The 24,590-nt window shown below is 44.5% G+C and overlaps 1 protein-coding gene across 1 annotated transcript in view; it reads right to left on the bottom strand.

The window, feature by feature from the left end:
- FLT3 (fms related receptor tyrosine kinase 3) overlaps positions 1 to 24,590 on the bottom strand; it is a 66,493-nt gene that overhangs the window by 1,568 nt on the left and 40,335 nt on the right. Inside the window, exons 10-23 of the mRNA XM_069467402.1 lie at positions 19,853 to 19,956; positions 19,036 to 19,144; positions 18,604 to 18,782; positions 17,693 to 17,799; positions 17,474 to 17,606; positions 17,283 to 17,387; positions 12,852 to 12,962; positions 11,808 to 11,961; positions 9,913 to 9,995; positions 8,590 to 8,717; positions 5,194 to 5,316; positions 3,180 to 3,291; positions 2,723 to 2,822; positions 2,155 to 2,260 (exon numbers count right to left, since the gene is read on the bottom strand). Of these exons, the coding sequence (XP_069323503.1) occupies positions 2,155 to 2,260; positions 2,723 to 2,822; positions 3,180 to 3,291; positions 5,194 to 5,316; positions 8,590 to 8,717; positions 9,913 to 9,995; positions 11,808 to 11,961; positions 12,852 to 12,962; positions 17,283 to 17,387; positions 17,474 to 17,606; positions 17,693 to 17,799; positions 18,604 to 18,782; positions 19,036 to 19,144; positions 19,853 to 19,956 (1,654 nt within the window). The remainder of the gene's footprint in view (positions 1 to 2,154; positions 2,261 to 2,722; positions 2,823 to 3,179; positions 3,292 to 5,193; positions 5,317 to 8,589; positions 8,718 to 9,912; positions 9,996 to 11,807; positions 11,962 to 12,851; positions 12,963 to 17,282; positions 17,388 to 17,473; positions 17,607 to 17,692; positions 17,800 to 18,603; positions 18,783 to 19,035; positions 19,145 to 19,852; positions 19,957 to 24,590) is intronic.

The raw sequence follows: 24,590 nt of genomic DNA, 5'->3' as shown, positions 1-24,590 counted from the left end.
GTCAGGCTGTATATCCTGTCTTAGAACCTTATTTCTGAATTACCAATATATTGTTATTATACTGCTCATATGTTGCATGTGCTACATATTTTCATTATTCGTTTTTTTTTCATGGCAGCCTAGGGATCAGTAGTACTGATGTGCCCTAATTAACCTTTTGATGGACTGGCTATATAATCCTAACTGAAAGTGACATTTGATCTAGTCTGTCCCTGGGACATGCGGGGAAAGTAGAATTGCTGGATGAAAGGCAGGGGACACTCGAATTGTGATACATGTGGCCAGGCTGTCCCACAGAAAGGCGGTACTTATATCTACTCCTACCAACCGTGTCTGGGTACGCTATTTTCTCCAGAGGCTTCGCAACACTGGGTATTAATGATCTTTCACATCTCTGCCCCTTGGTTGAGCAACGGGTTTTATCTCCTAACCTGCAATTGTTTCACCAGCAGCAAAGTTGAGCATTTTTGTCTATATTTTATGGCCATTTGCATTTCATCATGAATAGCCTGCTTATTTCCTTTGCCCTTTTATATACACAAAAGGCTAGGCATGTTTTTATTATTATTTATTTATAAGAACTTTGTGGTTTAGGAATCATGTATTCTGTTTATTTAAATTTTACAGACTCCCTCCCTTCACCCAGGCCTCACTACTGACTGCTACTTTTTGTTAGTTTATTTTTTTGATAGTCAGTTATTCCTCACCCTCAGATAGGCTGCCATTCAACAGTTCCTGAGGCCTCAGAGGGAAAGGGACTTGAATACCCTGTAGGTATGGGGACATAAAAAGAGAACCTCAAACCAAGACCCAGGTGGTCATGAACAAAGCCAACGGGTCTCCGGTTCTACTTTCTCGGCTTTGCCCCTTTATTTATTTTATTCATGCATTCTGGAATGTCCCACTCACCGTCCGCTCTCCAGCAGCCGAGATGCCACTCACTCTTCACGGCCTAGCTCGACAGATCAACACCCGACAGATCAACACCCGACCACTCAACAAGTAAACATCAGTCAAGCCTCTCTCTTGCTCCACCAGCTCATTTCTCGCTTCTTTCAGTTCATCTTAAGTGTCAGTAACTGTTTATAGCTATCTGCCCAATAGCCTGTAAGTCCCTAGGGGCTCTCCATCTCCCCCAACCTTTTGGCTTCATTCCCTGATAATAACTTAGCTTCTATATGTGATTTTTTAAAAATGTATAACAGGAGGAAAGGACACACACCATCCACACAAGTCTAAGAGAGAACACAGAATTGAAAACAGACTCTTAACAATTTAGAAAACAGGAAAGAGAATTCATTGAAGGAATCAGATTTATATTCAACTAACATTTTATTGAGTAAATACACAGTGCCCAGTATGTGCTAAAAGTCTTTTCACATACATCATCTTATTTACTCCTTATAATTCCATAAAGTAAGATTTTTTAATTTCATATTTCAGATAAGGAAACTGAGATGCTCCCCCCAAAAAAGGTTAAGTGACTTCATGAGGTCAAATAAGAAGTAAATGATGGAGCCAAGATTTGAACCTAGGTATTGGGAGTTCAAGGTTCCAGCCTTTGCTCACTTCATCTGGGGATGGCTCTCGTCACAACACCAGGTGGTGGTGGTGGGGGAAGGGTTAGCAATTCCAAGTTCCCAAAGCTCAAGGATCATCTAGTTTAGCAACCCATTTTATAGATGAAAAAACTGAGACCTGAAGAGGTAAAGTGACTTGCCATAATGGACACAGTTATCAGGAGGTAGAGCAGTAGGGCTGGTGTTCAACCTTCAGGACTCGAGGTCAGTGCTCTTTTCACTCGACCACATTACACGATTGAGTCGTTTGATTATTCCACACTCATGCTTCATGTTGAATTAAAAAGGGTCAGTGGCTTCTGGAGGCCAGGGATTAAGTTTTAGTTAGTTGTCTAGTCCTCTGCACTGGACACTTAAGAGCTTTTATTTTTATTAATCAATTGGCTGAAATCTTCAGGAAAGATTTTTTTTCCCCTAAAACATTTATCAGTAAATGTGTCTCATTTCATACAATGTTTAAAGGGCAACCAAGACAAATTGTGGTGAGAAAGACAACTTAGTACTTTCGGTTCTTAGGAAGTCAGCAATGAGTGTTTTAAATTACCAGTTTCCTTTATAATATGCTTTTACATACCGCTTCTTCTGCATCAGCCAGCTGACATCCTAAAAATGAAGTCAGATTAGGGAAGGATGGCCGTTTCCTAGAGTCAAAAGCCCAGCAGGATTGCATTATAAAGTATCTGTAAAGTAACAGAACAAGGAACAAGTTAAGGAAGTATGAATGAAGCAAAATGGATAATTCTCTGCATAATGAACACCATTTATTCCTGAGAGCTACTTATTTATGGCATGTTTGTTTTGTTGCAAGTCTTCTACTAGATTTTGAACTCATATTAGAAAGGATAAATCAGATGATGGATAGAAATGTGTTTAAAGAAATATGATGTAGGAAACGGAGTCTAATCACCCTCCCGGATCCCTCAAGCAGAGGAATTAAAACCTGGAAGTAGGTGGTTCTGAGGACAGAAAAGGTTCAGCTTTGTTCAGAAATCCCCAAAACAAAAAGGAAGAATTTTCTTTTCTTTTTAAAGAGGAATCATAAGAACTTTGCATTCAGAACTTTGTACTGTTTTTGGTCATGCATTTGGAAATAGGCTGCAAATTTCTGATTTCAACCAATTTACAGTCTGATTTGAACTTACATTTCTTCCGTAGCATAAAACGGCTGATCCATCTTAAACCCACTCTGAATGAGTTTATAGAAGTTAGCATCAACCGGAATGCCAGGGTAAGGATTCACACCTGAGAAAAATATTAGAGAGGTACAGCCATTCATTCATTTCTTCACTCGTCTGCATATTGATTCAGTCAGTTAGCAAACATGTAGCGAGAGCTCCCGTGGGCCAGGCACTGCCTGGTGCTGGGGCTGCAAGGGGAAGAAACAGTCACGAGTCCCGCTCTCAAGCAAGTTACAGACCAGTGAGGTAGACAGGTCTATGGACACCAGCAAAGAAACATAGAGTGGCACTGGCTGCCACTGTAAGACCAATGAAGGTGGCACCCTGTCTGACTCAGGAGGTGACAGGGTGGGGACCGGTGCAGAGAGAGCAGGATGTGCAAAGCCCAGAGCCAAGCAGGCCAGCGAGCTGCCAAACGTACCAAGTGAGAAGATTTCCCAGAGCAATATTCCGTATGACCACACGTCACTTTTAATGGTGTAGATCCCTTCAAATAAGCTTTCTGGAGCCATCCATTTCACAGGCAGACGGGCCTGTGTGAAACCCAAAAGGAGATAAGACGGTGAATTTTCCACATACAAACATGACTTCTCTTGTGAGCTAGGTGATGAAAATGAATGATCTTCCGAAGGCACTTCTTAATTGAGACAATCACACTCCTCCAGGGGAAGTTTTTCACTTTGGAATTTATACTGTAATAATAGTGTCCTAAAAAACAAAATCTATTTCTTTACAACTCGTCTTGAACAAAAGCTTGTGCTTGGAATTGGTGAGTTTAACAGTAGATGTTCACTTTCCACTACGGAGTGGCTGGTCAGTTGCCTAGAGGTAAGTGGGTCCTAGAGAATTAGATCTTCTGTTCAAGCATTTCTCAGAAGACCTTCAGTGGAAATGCCATCCACAAGATTGTCATGAGGAGAGCATATGTTGTCACTTCCAGAAATGACACCAGCCTGGCTTCTGTGGCTTTAATCATTTCTAGTAGCATGAAAGGGGGGTTTTGACTTCGTATAGTCTCAAATTAGAATCAAGACACACAAGATGGGTAGCTACTGGGGCAGGGCATTGGTATTGATTTTCTTTTTCACGAGTTAAAGAGCCTTTCACAGCCCACATTTAAATCTGCCAAGTAAAAATCAAAGCTCAAGAAAGAAACCCTCTTTTAAATCCTGTACAGACTGATTGATGAGCTATTGAATCAAGCAAGCTAGTTTGGTTAATTTGATTAATTAAAGGAACTAATGGTGGTCCCAAATGGAATTTTCTCCCCACATAAGAGACAACTAGTTTGTAGGGTTACAAACTGCATAACCACATATGAGCAGGCAGATTTATGACTTCAGCCGTAATGACTGAGGAGTAGATCTTAAATCAACTAAGATGATTATTTGATTTAATTTGACTTTTCACATTTATTGGACGTTTACCCTGGGCAAGGAGCTTTCATGTTGGTTTGATTGGTTTATTCCCACATCAGTGCTGGGAGGCAAGCGCATAACCCTCACGGGAAACACTCCGTCGCAGTGGTTAGACACGGGCGTGGGCACAGACTGGTCATGCTCCAGTCCACGTGCTGTGTAACCGTGGGCAAGCTACTCTTCTGGCCTCAGTTTCCTCACTCACAAAGTGGGCACTCTGACGAATAAATGAATGAATATATATAAAGCACCTAGAATAATGCTTAGCACACCGCAAACACTATGTCAGCATTTAATTTGATTATTATTTCACAGGTAGGGACAATAATGCAGAGAGAAATGCCAGAAACGAGTAACCAAAAAGAAGCAGAACAGGGGCTTAAAGCCAGGGGCCGTAATTCTTAAAAAACCTGCTCTTTCAACTGCACAGTTTTGTCATCTAGTGTTTCTAACAGTTCTCTTGTAAAGAACACATCAGTCCTTAGTCTTTTACTAGCAAGAAGATTCATTCATGTTTTAGGCCTTCCTGTGTTAACAGTAATGGGATGACAAATATTCATTAATGTAATATTTAAGTACTGTGCCTTTTAAATTTTATATTTACTTAATATTTATGTGTTGTGCATTTTGAAGAATGCTTTACTGTAGCTATTAGCTTTTCACATAATTGAAAGCATAACTCAATAGTCACTTTATAGCTAAGGGAACTGAAATGTAAGTAATGAGATTTGGGGGTTTTTTTAAAGTGAGGATTGCACTGAGAAGCCCCTAATTGATCTATTCTGACTAGCTAGCCCAAGGATAGACGTGGTGCTATTTTGCTCAGCTTTTATTGTAGACGGAATATTCCCTGCAGCTGCAGAAAAACCTTTTTAAGCATAAGTAAGCAAACTGCTGTGAGGGCTTTTTGATGTTACCGTAAATCAAAAACACACCACAGTAAGTGCAGATGTTTGCCACGATAATGACAAAACACAAAACAGCAGTACAAAAATACGTAAGAAATAGCAGCCTCACATTGCCCCTCACGACGTAGTTGGAATCACTCAGGATATCTCGAGCCAGTCCAAAATCGCATATCTTCACCACCTTCCCGTGGGTGACGAGCACATTCCTGGCTGCCAGGTCCCTGTGAACACACTATAAAGAATGAAATGGCAGCGTGATTCACTGTAACGTATGTCACCCCAGAGTGCAACACGTCTTCTGGTTTCAAGTTCAATGGGAAGTACAGATGATGGAAGGCCTGTTATCTTCACCGGGCCGTGAACAGTCATTGAGATGTGTGACAAACTGAGTGAACTCAGCAGCCCAATTCTTCAGCTGCTGTGGCTGCAGAAATTTCTGTCGCTTCTGGAGCATGCCCAGACACCAAGGAGTAAAGGTTCTTACAGAAGAGATCAAACTGAGCAGGGTGTAAGTAAGAGACTCAACCCCAGGGGCCCTCCTTGAGCCTCCAAAGTGATTTTCAGAGGCTGTGTTCCAGCACTTTTATTGTGAGTGTGAAGAATATAATGTCTTTTCTGGCTGGGAAATAGATTTGGGAATAAAATGGAGTAATATCAAAGAAAATAATCAGAAAAAAATAAAATGAGTTTGGGGAGGTTGATTAAAATGGAATTAGAAGAAATTCCTGAACTGAGAGATGTCATGACATTAATTCAAAAGTTCTGGCAAGAAAATTAACTCTACGAAGGAAGATCTGAAAAAGAACGGGGTTCTAGTAGCAAAGGTCTGATGGGCTTTCTTCAATCTTTAAAAAATAAAAGCAAACACTATAAAAACAAAAATTCCTGTGCCACAACCCCTCTAGCACACCCTCCTCCCATACCCAGTTTTCGAGTACCGTCTATGAATACTTCATTTCACCCGCTTTACCACCAGGTCCCGGCAACCTGCCTCCCCCTCCCACTTGTCTGCCCAAGCTGCTCTGGCTGAGGCCCGCACTGACTGGCGTGGCACCCAGCCAGCCTCGGCTTGACTGGACCTCTCTGTGGCTTCTGGCACTGTTGGCCAGCCCCTCCCGCTTCAGGTCCTTGCTTCTGTGAATTCTGTGCACGACTCTCTCCTGTCTTCTTCCGACCGTCCTGGTGGCTCCTGTTTCCGTCAGGGGCTCTGTGCATGAGCCTAATTCCCTAGGGCTGCGACCTCTCACTCCACACCACCCACCCCAGGACACCTCATCCTGACCTAGGGATGCGACCACCATCGCCCAAATGTCTATTTCCAACGGAAACATTTCTCTGGAGCTTCAGATGGGTGTGTCTAAGAATCTACTAGACTAAGTTCTACCTGGTCGCCCAAGGCACCTCACATTCAATATGTCTAACTCGTTACCTTTATCCAAAAAACTCTCTCCCTGATTCCATGTCCCCTGTTCTATCCCCTGTTCCCTGCTGGTTCTCCCTTTCCTTCAAAACTCTCCTCAGCCCAAGCAGGAACTCCTTCAGAAACCTTTTCTTCTCATCTCCACGCCCTGCCCCCACCAGGTCTGTGTGCACGTCCCTCCGTGGGTTCCCGGAACTTACTGCAATCACAATACTTATCGCACTACAGTGTCAGCTCTGATTTGACGGCTGCGCGTCTTTCTCCCTATCAGTCGTGAGATCTTCGAGCCCAGGAGTCATATCACAACTGACTCTTATCTCCACACCCAGCACCCTGCGCGCCATGCGGTCAAGGCTCAGCAACTGTTTGAGGAAGGCAAGAGCCCGCGACGGAAACCGAGGGGCAGCCAGAGGAGCGGGGAGAGAGGGACAGACAGGGGACGGTGACATGTGTGATGCAGAAGGGAAGGCCTAAAGTGAAGACAAAAGGGGAGGGGGGCTAAGAAACTGGATATTTTTCAAAACTTCCTAAGATTACAAGCCCGGGGTGGGGGGACGGAGGGCAGGGAGCAGGGCCCCCTGCCGGCCGGCTGGGAGTGGTTCGAACCTTTACTTAACCGTGGGCAGCGACAGCCAGACAACGTGTAGCTGCTGTCCGGCATCCACGGAGACACTCGTGAGCGCGCTGTCGTGGGTGTGCAGGGGACTACAGACGGACACCCGCGTGCGCGAGAGGCTTGAGAAACGGGCAGTCCAAACAGCGGGAGGAGCGAGGAAAGGAAGAACGTGCCTCGGAGTTGCGATGTGGGGGAATATCATTGAGACTACTTTTTTAAAGGAAAAATAAAATACAGTTGAAATTAGTCTCTATAAATTCAGAGAGAAAAGAAGCAAAGGGAAGGGAATAGAGAAAACGGGTGGCCAGGCTCATGCCTGTACTCCCAGCCACTTGGGAGGCTGAGGCAGGAGGATCGCAGGAGTTTGAGACCCCCCACCTCAAAAAAAAAAAAAAAAAAAGAAAGAAAAAGAAGGGGAAGAGGTTTGGGAACTAAAGAGAAGGCAATAAAAGCCAAGAAAACGAGGAAAGAAAGCAGTCACGGGAACGGCCTTTATCTGCTTATAGTCATGAGACATTCGAAATGGCAGAGGCCAGCAGGGCTGGAAGGCAATACAGAGGGAACGCAAAATCGGGGTAGAGAGTGTGGTTTGAGGCAGGCTCCAGGGCCTTAGCAGCACGGCCTGAATGCATGTGGGACTAGCAACCAAGGAGGCAGCGGGCTCACAGCTGCTGCTAGCCCACAGCATGCCCGTGCAAATTACATGAAGACACTCAGGGTGACCAGCTCAGCCAGCAGAGCTCACGGGTTTTTTTTTTTTTTTTTTTTTTTTGAGACAAAGTCTTGCTTTGTTGCCTGGGCTAGAGTGAGTGCCATGGCGTCAGCCTAGCTCACAGCAACCTTAAACTCCTGGGCTTAAGCGATCCTACTGCCTCAGCCTCCCGGGTAGCTGGGACTACAGGCATGTGCCACCATGCCAGGCTAATTTTTTCTATATATATTTTAGTTGGCCAGATAATTTCTTTCTATTTTTTAGTAGAGATGGGGTCTCACTCGTGCTCAGGCTGGTCTCGAACTCCTGACCTCGAGCGATCCACCCGCCTTGGCCTCCCAGAGTGCTAGGATTACAGGCGTGAGCCACCGCGCCCGGCGAGCACACGGGGTTTTAGCCTCCACTCACCTGCTGAAGCAAATGGCCACATGCAGGGCACAACCTGAACAACCGTCCAAGGAGAGACTGACAATGCTACGCTTCGTTTTGAGGAGGGATTTCTGAGGATTTCCTATCCTGACCTTCTGCCCTGGAAGTTTCTGGGGACTCCAGAGAGCCAGGGAAATCCGGGCTATGCTGGCTGCTACCTTATAAGGGATCCTGGGCCTTTATGCTACAAGCAGTCACAGTAACTCCAACAGCAAACAGGGGAAAAAGACAGATTTTAAGGGACATAAGTTAAAATAAATAAGAAAAAACATATAAGCACATATTTTAAATATTTGTTTTTTTTTTTTTTTGTTTAAAAGGAGCTTACCGACTTAAATTCCAGAAATTCCATTCCTTTGGCAACTTGATAAGCGAAGCAAAGAAGATCTTCAAATGTAAGTACATTCAAGTCCTCTTCTTCTTCCAGCCTTTTCTGGTTTTCATATTCAATATCATCTGCAAAATAGAGCCAGTCTCCACTTTTGCCATAACCCTAGGAGGCTGCCTTATTAAATCTCTACGGGAGGCCAGAGCTGGGTGGGGGCTACAATGGCACGTGAAGCTGCCGCAGCATCTTCCGGGCAGTACTAGAGCTGACCCGTGGACCCTGACAGTTCTGCAGCCTATGCAGGCTCACAGGAAGATTCTTTTTGGTTAGAGATGAATTCCCCAGCTGCTTTGATGACAGATGGCCACTTCATTAGGCAGGAATTTTATTATTATTGTTGTTATTTTTGAGACAGAGTCTCGCTCTGTTGCCCAGGCTAGAGTGCCGTGGCGTCAGGCTAGCTCACAGCAACCTCAAACTCCTGGGCTCAAGCAATCCTCCTGCCTCAGCCTCCGAGTAGCTGGGACTATAGGCATGCGCCACCATGCCTGGCTAATTTTTCTATTTTTAGTAAAGATGAGGTCTCACTCTTGCTCAGGCTGGTCTCAAACTCCTGAGCTCAAACGATCCGCCCACCTCGGCCTCCCAGAGTGCTAGGATTACAGGCGTGAGCCAGCGCACTGTGCCCAGTCAGGAGTTTTAGATGTCCTTTTTTTTTTTTTTGCACTAGGTGGTTTTGTCACATTGGGAAATGAATTAATGTTAATCCAGTGTCTATCACATTTTATGAATAGTATTGCACATTTAATGTTCTTCCATTTACTCCTTCTAACAGTCCTATGAGGAAGGTAGCGTTAGGCACATTTTATAAATAAGAAAACTGTTATTTTTTCTTTTTTTAGTACACTCTCAAAGATAGTAGAGAGTGTTCCAATAAAATTGTGATTGTCATAAAATTGTGATTCTAATGGTTGAATAACTTGTCCAAAGTCATTCAGTCAGAAAGTGAAGTAACCAGAAGTCAACCCAAATTCTGTCTGACTCTGGAACTCATTATCTTTTCCACTTATCAGGTAATAAAATGGCTCTAATTAATTTATGACTTTAAAAAGAATAACCTGACCAAATAAAATAGATCTCAGTGTTTATTAGTTGAACACTGGCATAAAATTCACAATATGTAAACTATGGCTTTTAACTATCATCCAACATTAGCAAAGAAAAAAATGCTTTTGCCTTTACATGCTTTCTAAAAATAGTTAACATAAAACTCTTGTGACCATTTCCATTTGCAAGTGCTACTACTTAGAATAAAAATATTACCTTCAGAATGAAATGAATTCCCATGGAGCCCTGAGATCGGATCTGAGTCCTGATGTGTTTGAACTTCTCTTGAACCAGGCATGCTATTAAAAAAATTTGTTTTTTCATTATTTATGTTCTTCTTCTGAGCATTTTATTTAAAAAAAGTCCCTCAGATAAATGGATTCCTATTATAAATGGGTTTTTAAATTAAAAGCACACCATCAACTTGTCCATTTTTTAATGTACATTGGAAACATCTGTGAAATTGGGCTTGTGGGTCTAAGATAAGAGAAATCCCTATTTTCTGTATAGAGTCTTACAGTTCAAAAAGGACCTCACTCAATCTTTGCCACAACCTACAAGCTGGGTGTTAAAATTATTAATTTTTCTTTCTGAGACAGAGTCTGACTCTGTCACATAAGCTAGAATTCAGTGGCATCATCATAGCTCACCGCAACCTCAAACTCCTGGGCTCAAGTGATCCTCCTACCTCAGCCTCCAGAGTAGTTGGGACTATAGGAGAGTACCACTGTGCTCAGATAATTTTTCTTTCTTTTTTTATTTTTTTAGAGATGGGGTCTCGCTCTTGCTCAGGCTGGTCTCAAACTCCTGGCCTCAAGCAATCTTCCCCATTCTGCCTCCTAAAGTGCTAGGATTACAGGCGTGAGCCACCGCACACAGCCTAAAGTCCCATTTAATAACCGAGAAATTAGGCTCGGTGAGATAAACATGACTTGCTGCTATCACATAACTAATAAGGAGTGGAAGTGGGAGTCATATCGCTTAGGCTTCTGCACCCAGCACACTCTCCCTCTAAAAGCCCATGTGACACAGATCGTGCAGGGAGACCTGTGCTTCACCATCCTTCTTTTTTCAAGTTTGCCTTTGCAAAGCTCATTTCCTCTTACTGGGAAATTAATCAATAGTCATAATAAAAATCTGTTTTAAGTTATGTAGAACTCTTCACTGAGGAGTTCTGTAGAAATGTTAAAGAGATCATGATTCAATTTATTCCAACATACGAGGTTTTTTTTTTTTTTTTCTCTTTTTTTTTTTTTTATTTAATTTTACAGAATCAAAGGCAACATACGAGTTTAACCCAATTTACAACTTACATATCTTTGGGAAATAGTTTAATGCTTGCAGACCACAAATATTCCAAAAGAAATAACTTCAGCGCATTTAATACCCCAGTGACCAGAATGAATAAAAGAGCTAATTACTGACTGTGGAGCGACACATCCGACATGTTGGGACAGACTCTCGCTCTAGACTGTGGATGGCACCATAGAGTTCTCTTAGTCCTAGACTATGAACTAAGAAATGGGTGTAAAGGGGAGGACTGGTGACGGGTATGACCCGGTTAGGGGCAACTGCAAGCAGATGTGCCTGGGATCTCCAGGGTGCCTTGCGGCTTTAAGATGCTGGGGGTCTCTGTCTCAGACCTTCAAGGCCAAAGGCCATGTCAATCAATCCATCTTAATATTCTGAAATCCAATTTATGAGTTTAGAGCTCTTTTGTGCAATAGTCCCAGGACCTGAGCTATTCTTTATGAATATGTTAAGGTCTTTGAAAAAAGTTTTCATTCTTTTTACCAATACCTGTGCAGCAACCAGGTTCTGAAAGATCGAATAATGCCCTTTTCCTAAAACCCAGTAGGTCTCTAAGGTGCGATCCAGGCACAGGTAGGGAGAGGCTAGCTCAGCTACAGCACCTGTACTGAAGGAAAGGAACAGGTCTCCGAGTTCCAAATCAACAGGGAAAGTGGTGTAACAAAGATAAGTAAGTTTTCTCCGTCTCAGGACCCACAGACTACACGATGCCTTCGGAAACTCATCAATGGAAGGTGTTTGATCACCCTTTGCCTACATTCTACAACATATAATTATGAAACCTTGACCCAGCCTCTTACCTGGAGTTTGGATGTGATTGGAAAGTTGGGTAAAAACTGAAATTGTGTTCCTTGAAAATCTCTGTCCACGTCCTGTGAAATTTTTCTCTTTTACTTCTTAGATAGTTGAGAAGATCACCATAGCAACAATATTCAAAAATCAAGTAAATTGGTCCTGAAATAATTACAGTGTTAATTATAGGTACACAAACACCAAATTGTTTTTTCGGAAGTCTGTGTAGCAGACAACATATTCTCTGAGGGCTCACTTCGCCCCAGACATTGAGAGAGTACCACTTTTTCTGAGCCTATCTCTTCTCACACTTTAAGTTCAATTCCAGCTTTTTGTTCAAACGTCTTTGGAAAGCAGCATCTTCTTGCCTTTCTCTTTGGCCCTTGTTGCACATGTGGCCTCACCAACCCCTGGCCTCCAGGATTCTCCACTTTGCAACCGGGAATAACATGCCAGCTGCATCCGAGGACTTGGCAAGTATATGCTAATTGGTTGTTTGCCTGAGGAAGGGAAATATATTCCGGATCCTCTCTTAGATCCATTTTTCTTTTCCTCTTTTTTAATCCCAGTCCCAGGCCTGCTGTCCCAGAAAGGATGCCTTGGGCACATCATTTGAGTATTTCTGGGCACAATTGAGAAAATCAGAGAAGCCACCCCAGAGAATTCTAGGAAAGTAAAGTTCGAAATCCCAGCTTGGCTGTGCCTTATTTGAAGACAGCCCAGCTGGAGCAGGGGCCAAGCTCTGTAGCCATCCTCACCGCTGCGTTTATGCCAGCTTTGCCGCTGGGGAGGAGGCACAGATACCACAAAACGTACTTGCAGTGTGGTTGTTTTTATGTGGGCTAGAATTATGTATATTCCAATAAAGCTGGTACAAGAAGGGCATTCTTTCCATTGACCCATCTGATTCAAAGAGTGCTCAGTGTCTAATTCCACGTGGGTGTGAGAGCCCACACTGTGACTGAGAAAAGAGGGGAAAAACTGAGAACAAATGTCCTCTTTGCCTTAGGCCAAAATTGTTGGATCAGGGGTTTTTAGTGGAAACTGCCTACCTGACAGCGTGCACGCCCCCAGCAGATTCACGATGTTCTCGTGGTTTCCCAGGTGGGTCATCATCTTGAGTTCCGACATGAGCGCCTCTTTTTCAGAACTGTCTGCTTTTTCTGTCAATGAAGGGGCATAAAAAATGTAAAACTCAATTAGCCGGGCATGGTGGCACATGCCTGTAGTCCCAGCTACTTGGGAGGCTGAGGCAGGAGGATCCCTTGAGCCCAGGAGTTTGAGGTTTCTGTGAGCTAGGCTGACGCCACGGCACTCACTCTAGCCTGGGCAACAAAGCAAGACTCTGTCTCAAAAAAAAAAAAAAAAAAAAATGAAAAATGTAAAACTCAAGTAAAATAAGAATTTTCTGTCATTTAATACGTTAAAATTTTCTTTAGGTCAGAGTTAATGTACATTGTTTATCTAAATTCAAAATTATAAGAGAGAAACCCACATAAAAATCATGCTTGAACTTTGAATTGTAACATCCTGTGTTACAAAGACAGAATTTCAAAGACTGAAGTGTGAATGTGGAATCTAGTCATGTGCTTTTCCACTGGACTTTCCTCTACCTACCAAAAGGAAAATCCTTGCAGTTGGCTCTCGAAACAGACACAGCATAGTAATGCATGATTTTCCTCCACAGTGCAAATTAACAGATACGCTGAAGACAGAAGCATGCTTCTTTGTTTGTTTGACTATTGGATTTGTTGAAGTCATAGAGAGAAGTCATGGACAGGAGTGTCAGTGAGGGTGGTGGGCTCCAGCCTGTGGTTCTGGGGTCTAGAACCTTAAATTTGTCAGAAAGTCCAACGGGAGGAGGTCAAAGAGGACTAGTTCCCACTAACCAAGCTCTCAAGAGAGTCATTAACTGATTGAGAAATATAAGTGCCAAGCAGGCTAGAACGCACTGGTTGGCCAGTACATTCTCTCTCCCTGGAGAAAAGTCTAGATAGCTTGATTGCACTCATAACCTTGCTCAGAAGCATAGCACGAGGAGAGTCAGTGAGGAACTCGCAGGGCACCTGTCACTGTCAGGGCCCCCAGGGCCAAGGGCAGGGTGTTTGGATTTCCCTCCCCAGGCTCCAGGCACCCACCCCTCTGTTAGCTTGTTCTTTCTTACAGACATAGTAACTTTCCTATATATTCAGTGAAGATTTTATTTGACTTCCAGGTCCCTTATTTTGTCCTGTAAGACACCCTAGGCTTTGTGGTGGCTTCTCCAGAGTGTTGACATCTCTATTTTGGCTAGAGTGAGCCCTCAGGGGTAGCCTTGTTTCCAAGATCTTGGCTTGGGGGTGGGATTTCCTGTGTGTATCAGGCCCCCGGAGCACATCACATCCTCCACTACTTCACGTTTTACAGGGATTGGGGGAGGCTTTTAATTGTCCATGTTCTGTTCCTCATGGACAAAGTAATATCTTTTTTTTTTTTATTCATGATAAATTATTAAGTGAACAGTGCAAGTTAAAAACAATAGTTTCATATTTTTTCCCCACCCCCCCTTTCCCGAGTCAGCACCTTCAAGTGTTACCACTCCCCAAACAGTGCGCAATGCACTCATTGTGTAGGCATACCCCATCCCCTCCCCCACCCCCCACCTCAGTCTGATGTCCAATTGGTGTCCTTCCCAGATTTGTATTTAGGTGATGATCAGGGAAACCAATTTTCTGGTGAGTACATGTGATGCTTGTTTTTCCATTCTTGGGATACTTCACTTAATATAATGGGTTCCAACTCTCTCCAGGAGAACCATAGAGATGTCGTATCTTCATTCCTTATAGCTGAGTAATATTCCATGGTATACATATACCACAGTTTACTAATCCAATCATGTATTGATGGGCATTTGGGTTGTTTCCACATCTTTGCTATTGTGAATTGTGCTGCTATAAACATTTGGGTACACGTGCCTTTGTTACAGAATGACCTTTTTTCCTTTGGGTATATGCCCAGTAATGGGATTGCTGGGTCAAATGGCAGGTCTACTTGAATCTGTTTAAGATACCTCCATAATGCTTTCCACAGGGGTTGCACTAGTTTGCAGTCCCACCAGCAGTGTATTAGTGTTCCTGTCTCTCCACACCCACGCCAACATGTGTTGTTTTGGGTTTTTTTGATAAAGGCCATTCTCACTGGGGTTAAGTGATATCTCATTGTGGTTTTGATTTGCATTTCCCTGATGATTAGAGATGTTGAACACTTTTTCATATGTTTGTTAGCCATTATATCTTCTTTTGAAAAATTTCTATTCATGTCCTTTGCCCACTTTTTGATAGGGTTGCTGCATCCGAGGACTTGGCAAGTATATGCTAATTGGTTGTTTGCCTAGGCAAAGAATTTATGAAGAAGACCCCCAAGGCAATCACAGCAGCAACAAAAATAAATGAATGGGACATGATTAAATTAAAAAGCTTCTGCACAGCCAAAGAAACAGTCCAGAGAATAAACAGACCACCTACAGAATGGGAAAAAATTTTTGCATACTACACATCAGATAAAGGACTGATAACAAGAATCTATTTAGAACTCAGGAAAATCAGCAAGGAAATCAAAGTAATATCTTATGCTTTATGGAGTGCTTAACCTTTTCAAAGCACTTTCATATAGCATTATCTCTTCCATTCAGTCATCCAACAAGTGTCCACAGAGTGCCTACTGTGCATGAGGCCATGTGCCAGGCACTGGGGAATGACAGACGAACAAGACACAGCCCCTTTCTTCAGGGAGCAAGTAAATAAGCCATCACAATATAGTGTGATAAAAGCAAAGTGGCAAAGGAATGTAGGGACATTGTGGAGTCACACAAGAGGGGCAGCTAGCGTAGCATTAGAGGGGTGGGGACAGGGACTGACTGACTGTCTAAGCTGAGACCTGAAGGAAAACGAGCGAGCCGGGAGAATGCCCAGCGGCCAGGGAGGAGGACAGTGCACACTGCGGGAACAGACGGGCAAAGGTGGAGACAGGAGAGAGCACAGCACAGCAGACAGGGCCCCTCCAAGGTGACAGATTCCAGGGGGAAAACCTGCAGACAGCTAAGGTGACAATTTGCAAGGGGCTCCGTCTTGCCTGTGGTGTGAGGGAGGGCTTCCCTGGGGAAGTGATGTTGAGCTGAAGGAGGAGTGGGAGACACCTATGTGAAAGGGGAAGGGGAAGCAGAAGGATCACTTGTGCAAAGGCCCTGCGGTGGGGGTGGACAGTGCCCTGAGGAACTGAAAGAAGCGTGGTGTGCCGAGGGCAAGAGGTGCAGAGGTGAGCAGCGGCTGAAGCGTGCAGGGCTGTGGAGGAAAGATGGAGACGGCTTTCAGAACCGTAGAGATGCCAAGGGATCAACAGAGGCTACAGGCTTCCCGCCTTGGAGGCTGCTGCAGCTGCACAGGAGAGAGCCTGGGGCCAGGGCGGAGTAACAGAGATAGAACTGAGAGGGTGGACTCGAGAAACACCTACAAGGAACATTATTAGGTTTCAACACCAAGCAGGAAGCCGAAAGGAATAGCTGATGGGGTGTTAGAAAGAGCACGGGTCAAGGAGGAGCTGCAGGTTTCTGGTTTGCGATGGCGTGGGACGTGGCTATTCTTTGGCACTCCTTACCAATCATGGAGAGAGGAATGCTGGTGGAGGGCCGTGGCTGGGGGAATTCAGTGTCAAAGGGACTTTTGAGACATCCAAGCACTTGGACATCAGATGCTCAGAAGGGAGATGCGATCCTGAGGACTGTTGGGGTACGGAAGGAAGCCATGGGTGTGGAGGGAAGGGGGGCAGTCCAGGAGCAGGCCTACGGGACACCACGAAACAAGCTGGAGGGAAGAGGAGTTGCCAGCAACGGACTGAGAAGAATATGGTAACATGGAGCCCAAAGAAGATTCCATGGGCTTGATTGTAAATGCCTTTCGGACCTCTTTGGTGGGAGGTCACTACTGACTTCAGCAGAAGAGCCAGCTGGAGGTGGTCCTGCTGAGTGAGTGGCGGCGACAGTGAGGGGAGCGAGGGGCTGGAGGCCAGCCGGGCACGGATGGAGCCGCGAGTAGGAAGTGAGGATACAGTGGCCCCGGTTTGCTCTTCTACCCAGAGTCTGTGTCAGAATGTAAGAAACAACTTCTGCCTGTAGCAACCGTAGCCCCAAATATGGAAGCTGATGAAAACTCAACATAGAGAGAAGAGGAAGAAGAGGTGGAGTTTTGTATTCCTGACTTGTATGTTGGATTCATGACTTGGTTGACACTAACCCCAACCTACTCCCTTTTCAGCCTTGAAGCATGGCTGAAATTAAAAGCCCCCAATCCCCGTAAAATGTGAAGCAGTGCAAGATATGAAGTGCTCGGGGGTCCCGGTACACACAGGAAGGTAGCCAGAAAAGGATGCCAAAAAGGAGAAGGGGTGGGCAGGAAATGGTGCCTCCCATCTTTGTGCATCTTTCTTGACATCGTGCCACTGTACTGTACCTTTCAGCATTTTGACGGCAACCTGGATTGAGACTCCTGTTTTACTAATTCCATAAGCTGTTGCATTCATCACTTTTCCAAAAGCACCCGATCCTAGCACCTTCCCTGCAAAGGTAAATGGAAAGTGCATTTTAAAGGTTTTCCAATGGAATGGAAATGCTACAGAAACAGCCGGAACATTTCATCCTTACCGAATTCTAAATTTTCTCTTGGAAATTCCCACTTGAGATCATATTCATATTCTCTGAAATCAACGTAGAAGTACTCATTATCCAGCGAGCCTGTCACGTGTACCATCTGCAGCTGGCTTTCATACCTGAATTGCTTCAGAGATGAAACGATGACTCAGTTAGGAATAGGCAGTTCTGCAGACACAGGACACGCTAACGAATTTTTACCTTTGCTTTTACCTTTTTGTACTTGTGACAAATTAGCACGGTTAAAACGACAATGAAGAGAAGACAAAGCCCAATTGTTGCATAGAATGAGATGCTGTCCTGGATGAAAGGGAAGGGACCTGCAACAGAAGAGCATCACCCAGAGATGAAATGAAATTCCTGTTTGATATTACAGTCCGCTCATTATCATCTCTCACATCCTGTTTCAGTGATCACGACGTTCAGTCCTCACAAGTACCCTGCATGTACTCTACCCCCCACCGAAAATCAGGCAACACCCCCATACAGGACAAGTTTCCTTCCTAGAAAATTGTAAATGAACCTGAACCCCTTTTAAAAAACCATTTACTAGGGTTATAAGAATTACATCAATTTAAACCCACAGGATGTAGAAGTCAGAGAAAAAAAGAAGTTTGTGTTCCTTCTGTGAAAGTCTCCTATGACTGTGGAGAAGTTAGTTTTGTGCTGTGGGTGATTCTAAACTATCAGTGTAAGCGGCCAGGTTCCAGAATTGTTTAACTTAGGAGGGCTCAAAAAAACAAACCCAAAATTATAAAACAGGAGGCTAAAGGCAAATAAGGAGATTAAACGAAAGGGAAAACGACAGAGACTCCCAATTACTAAATCTGTTTCTCTAGAGTCGGATCTTTCAGTCGAGATTCCTTATCCCCGGAGTTGACGGTTTTCCGCATCGCTGTCACTCGTGAGTCATAATAGTGAAAGTGGAACTCTGCCCCAACCTGCCAAGCAGTCTACGTTAGTGGGGAGTCCTGCCTGACTCAAAAAGCCTTCTTTTCTCACGCACTGAACCTATACTCTCTTGTAAAAGTCCCCAAACAAAAGCCAGCGACAGGGACTAACTTCTAGTGGGGAATTCCAGATGGGGGATATTACTAATGCAACAGCCACTGTTGTGTGTATACCTGGTGAGTTTAACAGGATGGTTTCACAAGATGTGCCAACGGAATTGTACGCACAGCACTTGACTAGGAACCCTTTCACGGCCTCGCTCATGTTTAAAGTACTGCTCGATACCCACTGTCCAAACACCTTTCTGTTAGCCTTTCTATTCCAGACGCCTTCTGTGATTTCTTCTGTGCAGCTGAAAAGAAATGGCAGACAGAGAAGTTAGACCGGCGGGGCTGCCATCAGATGGGAAGTTGGGGTTCTGCGGTGAGTTCTAAAAGAGATTCATCTATTATACGTTGTCAGAAACAATCTATGTATGACCACTGAGAATGATGGGTGATTCAGAAGGGAAGCATTTTAAATCTTTCATCCTATCTTCTTAAACTGTATTCAAGAAAAAGAGTTTCATGTTCTTCCATTACAAGAGACGTCAATGTCCTCATTACTTGAGAGACTGGTCGGAGCACTTCTTCCAGGTCCAAGATGGCAACGGGTATCCATCCGAGGAACAAGACGCCTGACTTGCCGATGCTTCTGCGAGCACTTGAGGTTTCCCTGCAGAGAACAACATGTAAAATTAGCTCCTGGAGTATGGTGCTTTGCAGAAATGGTTTCAAAGCCTTCAGTACAGGCTGCCCATTTACTCCAGGGCGGTTTGTGCTTCTGGGAGGATGTCTCATGCAGGATGCCTCAAGACCTCTGGCTATTCTTTCTTTCCCCCTTGCCATGGAACCTTCTGGATAGGCGGCCCTAACCCCTCTCTGCTGAATGCCACATTTCTACTGCTGGGCTCCTCTGGTATAGAGGTGAGGTGCAGCCCTCCATCTATCTGGACACCTTAAAATGATTCTTAGCTTTAGGAGAAGTATCTGCAAAAAGTCCAAGGAAATATACTCTCATCTTTTTATAGACCAAAGAAATAACAATTATTAAAACAAATATTAATAAATGGCAGCTACTATGGCCTTCTGCCTTTCCTTAACGTGACCTTTCAAAGTAGTAAAGTCAATAAAGTCACAATATTAAGGCATATTCAGAAACGATATGGAATAAATCATTTAGCTTCTAAGGATAAACACAAAAAGAGATATATTAATAAGACCAAAGCCAGTAGATATGAGAGTAAAGTTTCAGGACATTTCAGCATATAAAAACAATCTTGTAGCCTCCCTTCTAAGTCATTACTTTGCTCTTCCTGGTTAATATTAATAAAGAATTAAGGAGTTGTAAGATCAAAACTAAATTCTTGGCAATTTAACTTACTTCTTATATTCAGGGTGAACATTTTGGTGAATTCAGCATCATCATTTTCTGCATGGAATATATATTCTCCTGGCTGGTGCTTATGGTTGCAAAACTTAGATATGCTGTTTGAAAAAGAATTAAACACAGATTTAGCCTGAGTCTTCCAGGAGATGCTACAGTGCATGATTGGTGTGCATGGGAGGAGCTTCCTTGAGATGCTCTCCACCTGCTAAAGTTCACTAGACAAGGAGGTGTCCGCATTCTAGACCCTCGCTACCCAAAGTGTGGTCCACAGACAGGCAGCATCAGCATCAGTATCATCTGGGAACTTGTTAGAAATGCAAAATTTCAGGCCCCTTCTCAAACCCCACTGACTCAGCATCTGCATTTTAAAATGATCTCCAGATCAAGGCATGGTGGGCACCTGTAATCCCAGCTATGTGGGAGGCTGAGGCAGGAGGATTGCTTGAGCCCAGGAGTTTGAGGCTTCAGTGTGCTATGATCGCACCTGTGAATAGCCACTGCACTCAAGCCTGGGCAACATAGTGAGACCCTGTCTCTGTTTAAAAAAAAAAAAAAAAAAAAACCAGGTGCAGTGGCTCAGGCCTGTAATCCTAGCACGTTGGAAGCCTGAGGCAGGAAGATCACTTGAGCCAGGAGTCTGAGGCTGCAGTGAGCTATGATGCCACCACTGCACTCTAGCCCAGGCAACAGAGCAAGACCCAGTCTCAAAAAAGAAAAGAAAAGAAAGAAAGGAAGATGATCTCCATGTGATTCACATGCACATTCAGGGCTAGGGTGGCTGGGGATCCTTAGAGAGACAAGGAAATTCCTGCCTTTCCTGTTCTATACATTCTAGAATAGTCCAACTTCCCAGAATCTGGAAGAACCTCTGCAGGTGGAGGATCCCGTAGCTGCCCTGCTTCCTGAAATTATGGCTCACTGATGTTGGTCCGAGGTAGAATCTATGACCACCTTTGACTTACACAGCAATTAACAATGATGAGGGCTCAAATCCACCGAGCTTATACAGAAATCCTTAAGTGGTCTCAGCAGGCTCTACTACCTACTTGGAGCCCTCAGCAACCACTCAGTGTTCTGACGTGGATAACCTGACGCTGGGGATTACCCACCATGCCTAGTAGGCCTGCTGGTTGCTGGACATCGCAGTGACATGTTGGATAGTGAAGGAGACGTGAGGGAGCAAGGAGCTGTCAAATATGCCTTCATGGACTTGCAGTAACAAAATTGGAGAAAAAGAAAAAAATTCCCTTAAAACAGAATAAGAAAACCCAAGCCTTGTTCGGAAGATATTTAATCAGACCTCCTCTATGTAGACTGCTGGAAGTGGGCAGGGAGGAGGAGGGGCCGGAGGGGAAGCCAGCCTTCGACAGGGAGCTGTGCAGGATGCTAAAGACCTAACGACACAGCTCCTGTCCTCAGGGGTATCACAATCCAGGTGGGTGGACAAGACATGCAAGCGGAGTAGCTAAAACATTACACTGCAGACCACTAGGTGATCCAAGAAGGCAGAGGTCCGTGTAGATGAGAAAAGCGCAGGGGCTTTCTAGAAGAAGTAGACCTCGAGCTGGATGCTCACGGATGAGTTGGCTTCAGTGAGAGAGCAAAAGGAAAGACCCCCAAGAAGAGGGCCAGGCTGTGAGTGAAGGCACGGATGGGAATCGGGGGCCGCAGCGGCAGGCACGGCGAGGACGCTCAGGAGCGGAGGTGGAGGTGCTGGGATGCAGCAAGACAGAGGGGAGATGAGGGAGAGTGGGGGGAAATGGGTAGAGTGGGGCCAACAGATTGGGGGCCTTGAGAAACAGGCCCAAATAATTAGGCATGATGGGAAAAAAGAGGAAGAAGGTGTGTGGCGTCCTGAGCAGGAAAGGAATGTCATGAGCGGGATGTTAGATTCACCTGATGGCAGAAGGCAAAGTTTACTCGGGGGAAGTCTGGAGGCGGTTGTAGCAGTCCAGGAATTCATTTGTTCATTCACTCAACCATCTCTGGGAGACCCTATTTGCAGGAGGAATGGAGGATACAATGGCAAGTTCGAAAAATTGGGTTTCTGTTCTCACGAAATTTACAGTGGCGAAGGCAGACAAGTACTGTAGGCAGCTACAGTAGAATGTGGGAAGCCCTACAACAGGAGAAATAAAAGTTCAGATCTGGGGTTTCAGAGCATGACAAGAGGAGTGTTGTCTCAGGTAGGGAAAACAGGAAAGGAGAGGAAAGAGCAAACCCAGGAGGCGTGGGGGTGGGGGAGGGGAGGGGGAAGAAACAGCAGGTGCTGAACTGGAGACGGAGGGTAAAGGGGAGAACAGAATTCCAGGAGAGTCGCAGCTTTTGAGCCCATGTCTGTGTGACATCCATGTGCCCTTAACTCCTAAGCCAAAAGGTAATTCCAACTGTGTATAGTGATGACAGAATTCGTTTCCCTGACCTATCAAAAGTTTCAGGCAGTTAAAAACTGAGCATTGAACAAGTTGTTGACTGGCTTTGTTAACAAGAAGGCTAAAGAAGGAAAGAGGGGAATTTCCTACCCTGACCTACTTCGGGACAAGAAGGAAATAGCTGGTGACCTAGAAGTGATAGGAAGATTGGAGAAAGCCCATCTCGACCCTGGGGTGGGAAGGGGGGTAGAGCTCCATGTGGCTCCAGGTGTCACGAAGGCCGTGCAGAAAGGTGCGCGCTCCAGAGAGGCAGATTCTCTCTGGACAACCGCCAAAGACCCCGAAGAGGAAGGAGAAAAGAGCTAACAAGGAAGCCAGCGCGGCCAGCCAGCCCCACACCGAAGGCAGCGGTCAATCAAGTGGAAAAAGAAAAGGCCAATGCAGCTATTTACCATCATGAAGAAAAAAGCAAAATGTTTTGTAAACTTATTTCCTCCTCAGCCTTTTGTGCTGTCTTGACAGAGTGAGGTTTGCCTCGGTTTAGGCGAGATAGTGCCTGAAATATTTTCACTCATCTGAACAATTTCCGGGTAGGAAATTGGTCCCATAAATCGCCGGAACACAAAATCAAATATCCAGGTTGCTTTAAACTGGTTTTTCTTCTGTTTATGACAGTTAACTCTCGCAACAATAACTGCATCGCTGACCCTCTGGGGATTCCAAGGGGAGTAACCAATTCGGGGACTGGGAGATTCAAAGCTTCCTCTTTCCCTTGGGGTTTTTCTAGAAAGGACCAGCTGCCATGAGATGGGAATCAGGACATTCGAGTTCACAGTGAAAATAATATCTTGGTGACGAAGAAGATGTGTTGTCATTACAGCAATGGAAAGAATTTTCTCCTCTGTAACCACAAGGCAGGTCAGTTTTATTTTCCCTTTAAAGCCTAGAGGGGAGGGGTTGAGAAAGGACAGGCTCTTTCCAGTAGCTCAGGGAGTAACTTTATTGTAAAGAATCCTTTATGCAAAGAGCAGGGGACTATCAAAGCCAAATCAGAATGCAGAGAGTAATAAAACATGTCTCGGGGAAGCTGAGAGCTTCTGAAACTGCAGAAGGAAGAGCTGACAAGACTGAAGGTGGCTTTGCACAGCACTGGGGGACATGGACCAGAAAGCCCTGCGTTCCCATCTCCCTCAGCCCACGGAGCCAGTGAACACAGCCTGGCTGAAGTTGAATCTGCTCTGTTCAAATCTGTCCTGAGTTAGATTAAGATAGTCAGGTGGAAGGAGGGTGTGCTGATGATTTTATATTTCTCTATAAAATACCAGGCTCATTTCTATTTGATTTCAGGGGAGCCGACAAGCCTGGGGGCGGGCATGTACAACCATTAAAAACTCAATAGCAAAGCATGGCACATCTCATGAGGGTCGAAAACACTTTAATTTTTAAGTAACCAAAGGGCAGGTATATATTTCTGTTTTCTTATACACTGGGTTTCAGAATCTCATACTTTTGAAATGAGTTGGTGTCAAGAAGCAATATAATGAAATGGTTAAAAACACAGACTTTGGAGCTAACTGCTTTTGCTAGAATCCCAACTCTGCCATTGCCTGTGTGAGCTTGGGCAAGTTGCTTAACCTCTCTGCACCTCAGTTCCTGGTCTGTAAAATGAGAATAATAATAGTATCTCCTGTTCCCAAAAGCTCGCACTCCTCTGCATCAGAAGAACGAGAACAAGTGGTTTGAGAAGGAAAGACAAGTTTATTACTTTGCCAGCAAAGGAGGAGGATGGAGACTCTGGTCTGAACTGCCATCGTCCTAATACTAAGCAGAAATACAGCGCTTTTAAAGGGAGGCCGTTCGGCTTCAGGCAATTGCTGTTCAACTACAGCTGATGATTCTAATTGTCCCATTTGCACTGAAGACAATCTCATGACCTCCACCCAGCGCTTCCCTTCACCAGGTTGGCTGAGCCATCTCCGTAGCACAAACAAAGAAAGACTTTCCCTGTCCCCCCCCCCCCAACCACTGGCCTGAGGCAGAGATGCAGGCTTTAGTTCTCAAAAAGGAGTGGAGGATGTTTTAAAGAGACAGAAAATATTTTTTGGTGTTTTTTCAGGCCATTCCCTCTGTTACACTATCTCATATACTTGTTAAAGAAATTTTCAAAATGAAAAAGCACTTAAGCATAAAGTGCTTACAATAGTGCCTAGCACATAAACAAAAAAGTGTGTGTTAGATTATCATTACTATGAGGCTTATCAAGTCCAGTGAATAAAAAAAGAAATTCAGGGGCCGAGTGAGGTGGCTCACACCTGTAATCCTAGTACTCTGGGAGGTGGAGGCAGAGGCGGGAGGATCAC

The sequence above is a fragment of the Eulemur rufifrons genome, chromosome 4, assembly GCF_041146395.1.
Source record: "Eulemur rufifrons isolate Redbay chromosome 4, OSU_ERuf_1, whole genome shotgun sequence".
NCBI lineage: Eukaryota > Metazoa > Chordata > Mammalia > Primates > Lemuridae > Eulemur > Eulemur rufifrons.
The sequence above is the reverse complement of the archived record's forward strand: the minus strand, read 5'-3'. Positions and strand labels throughout refer to the sequence as shown.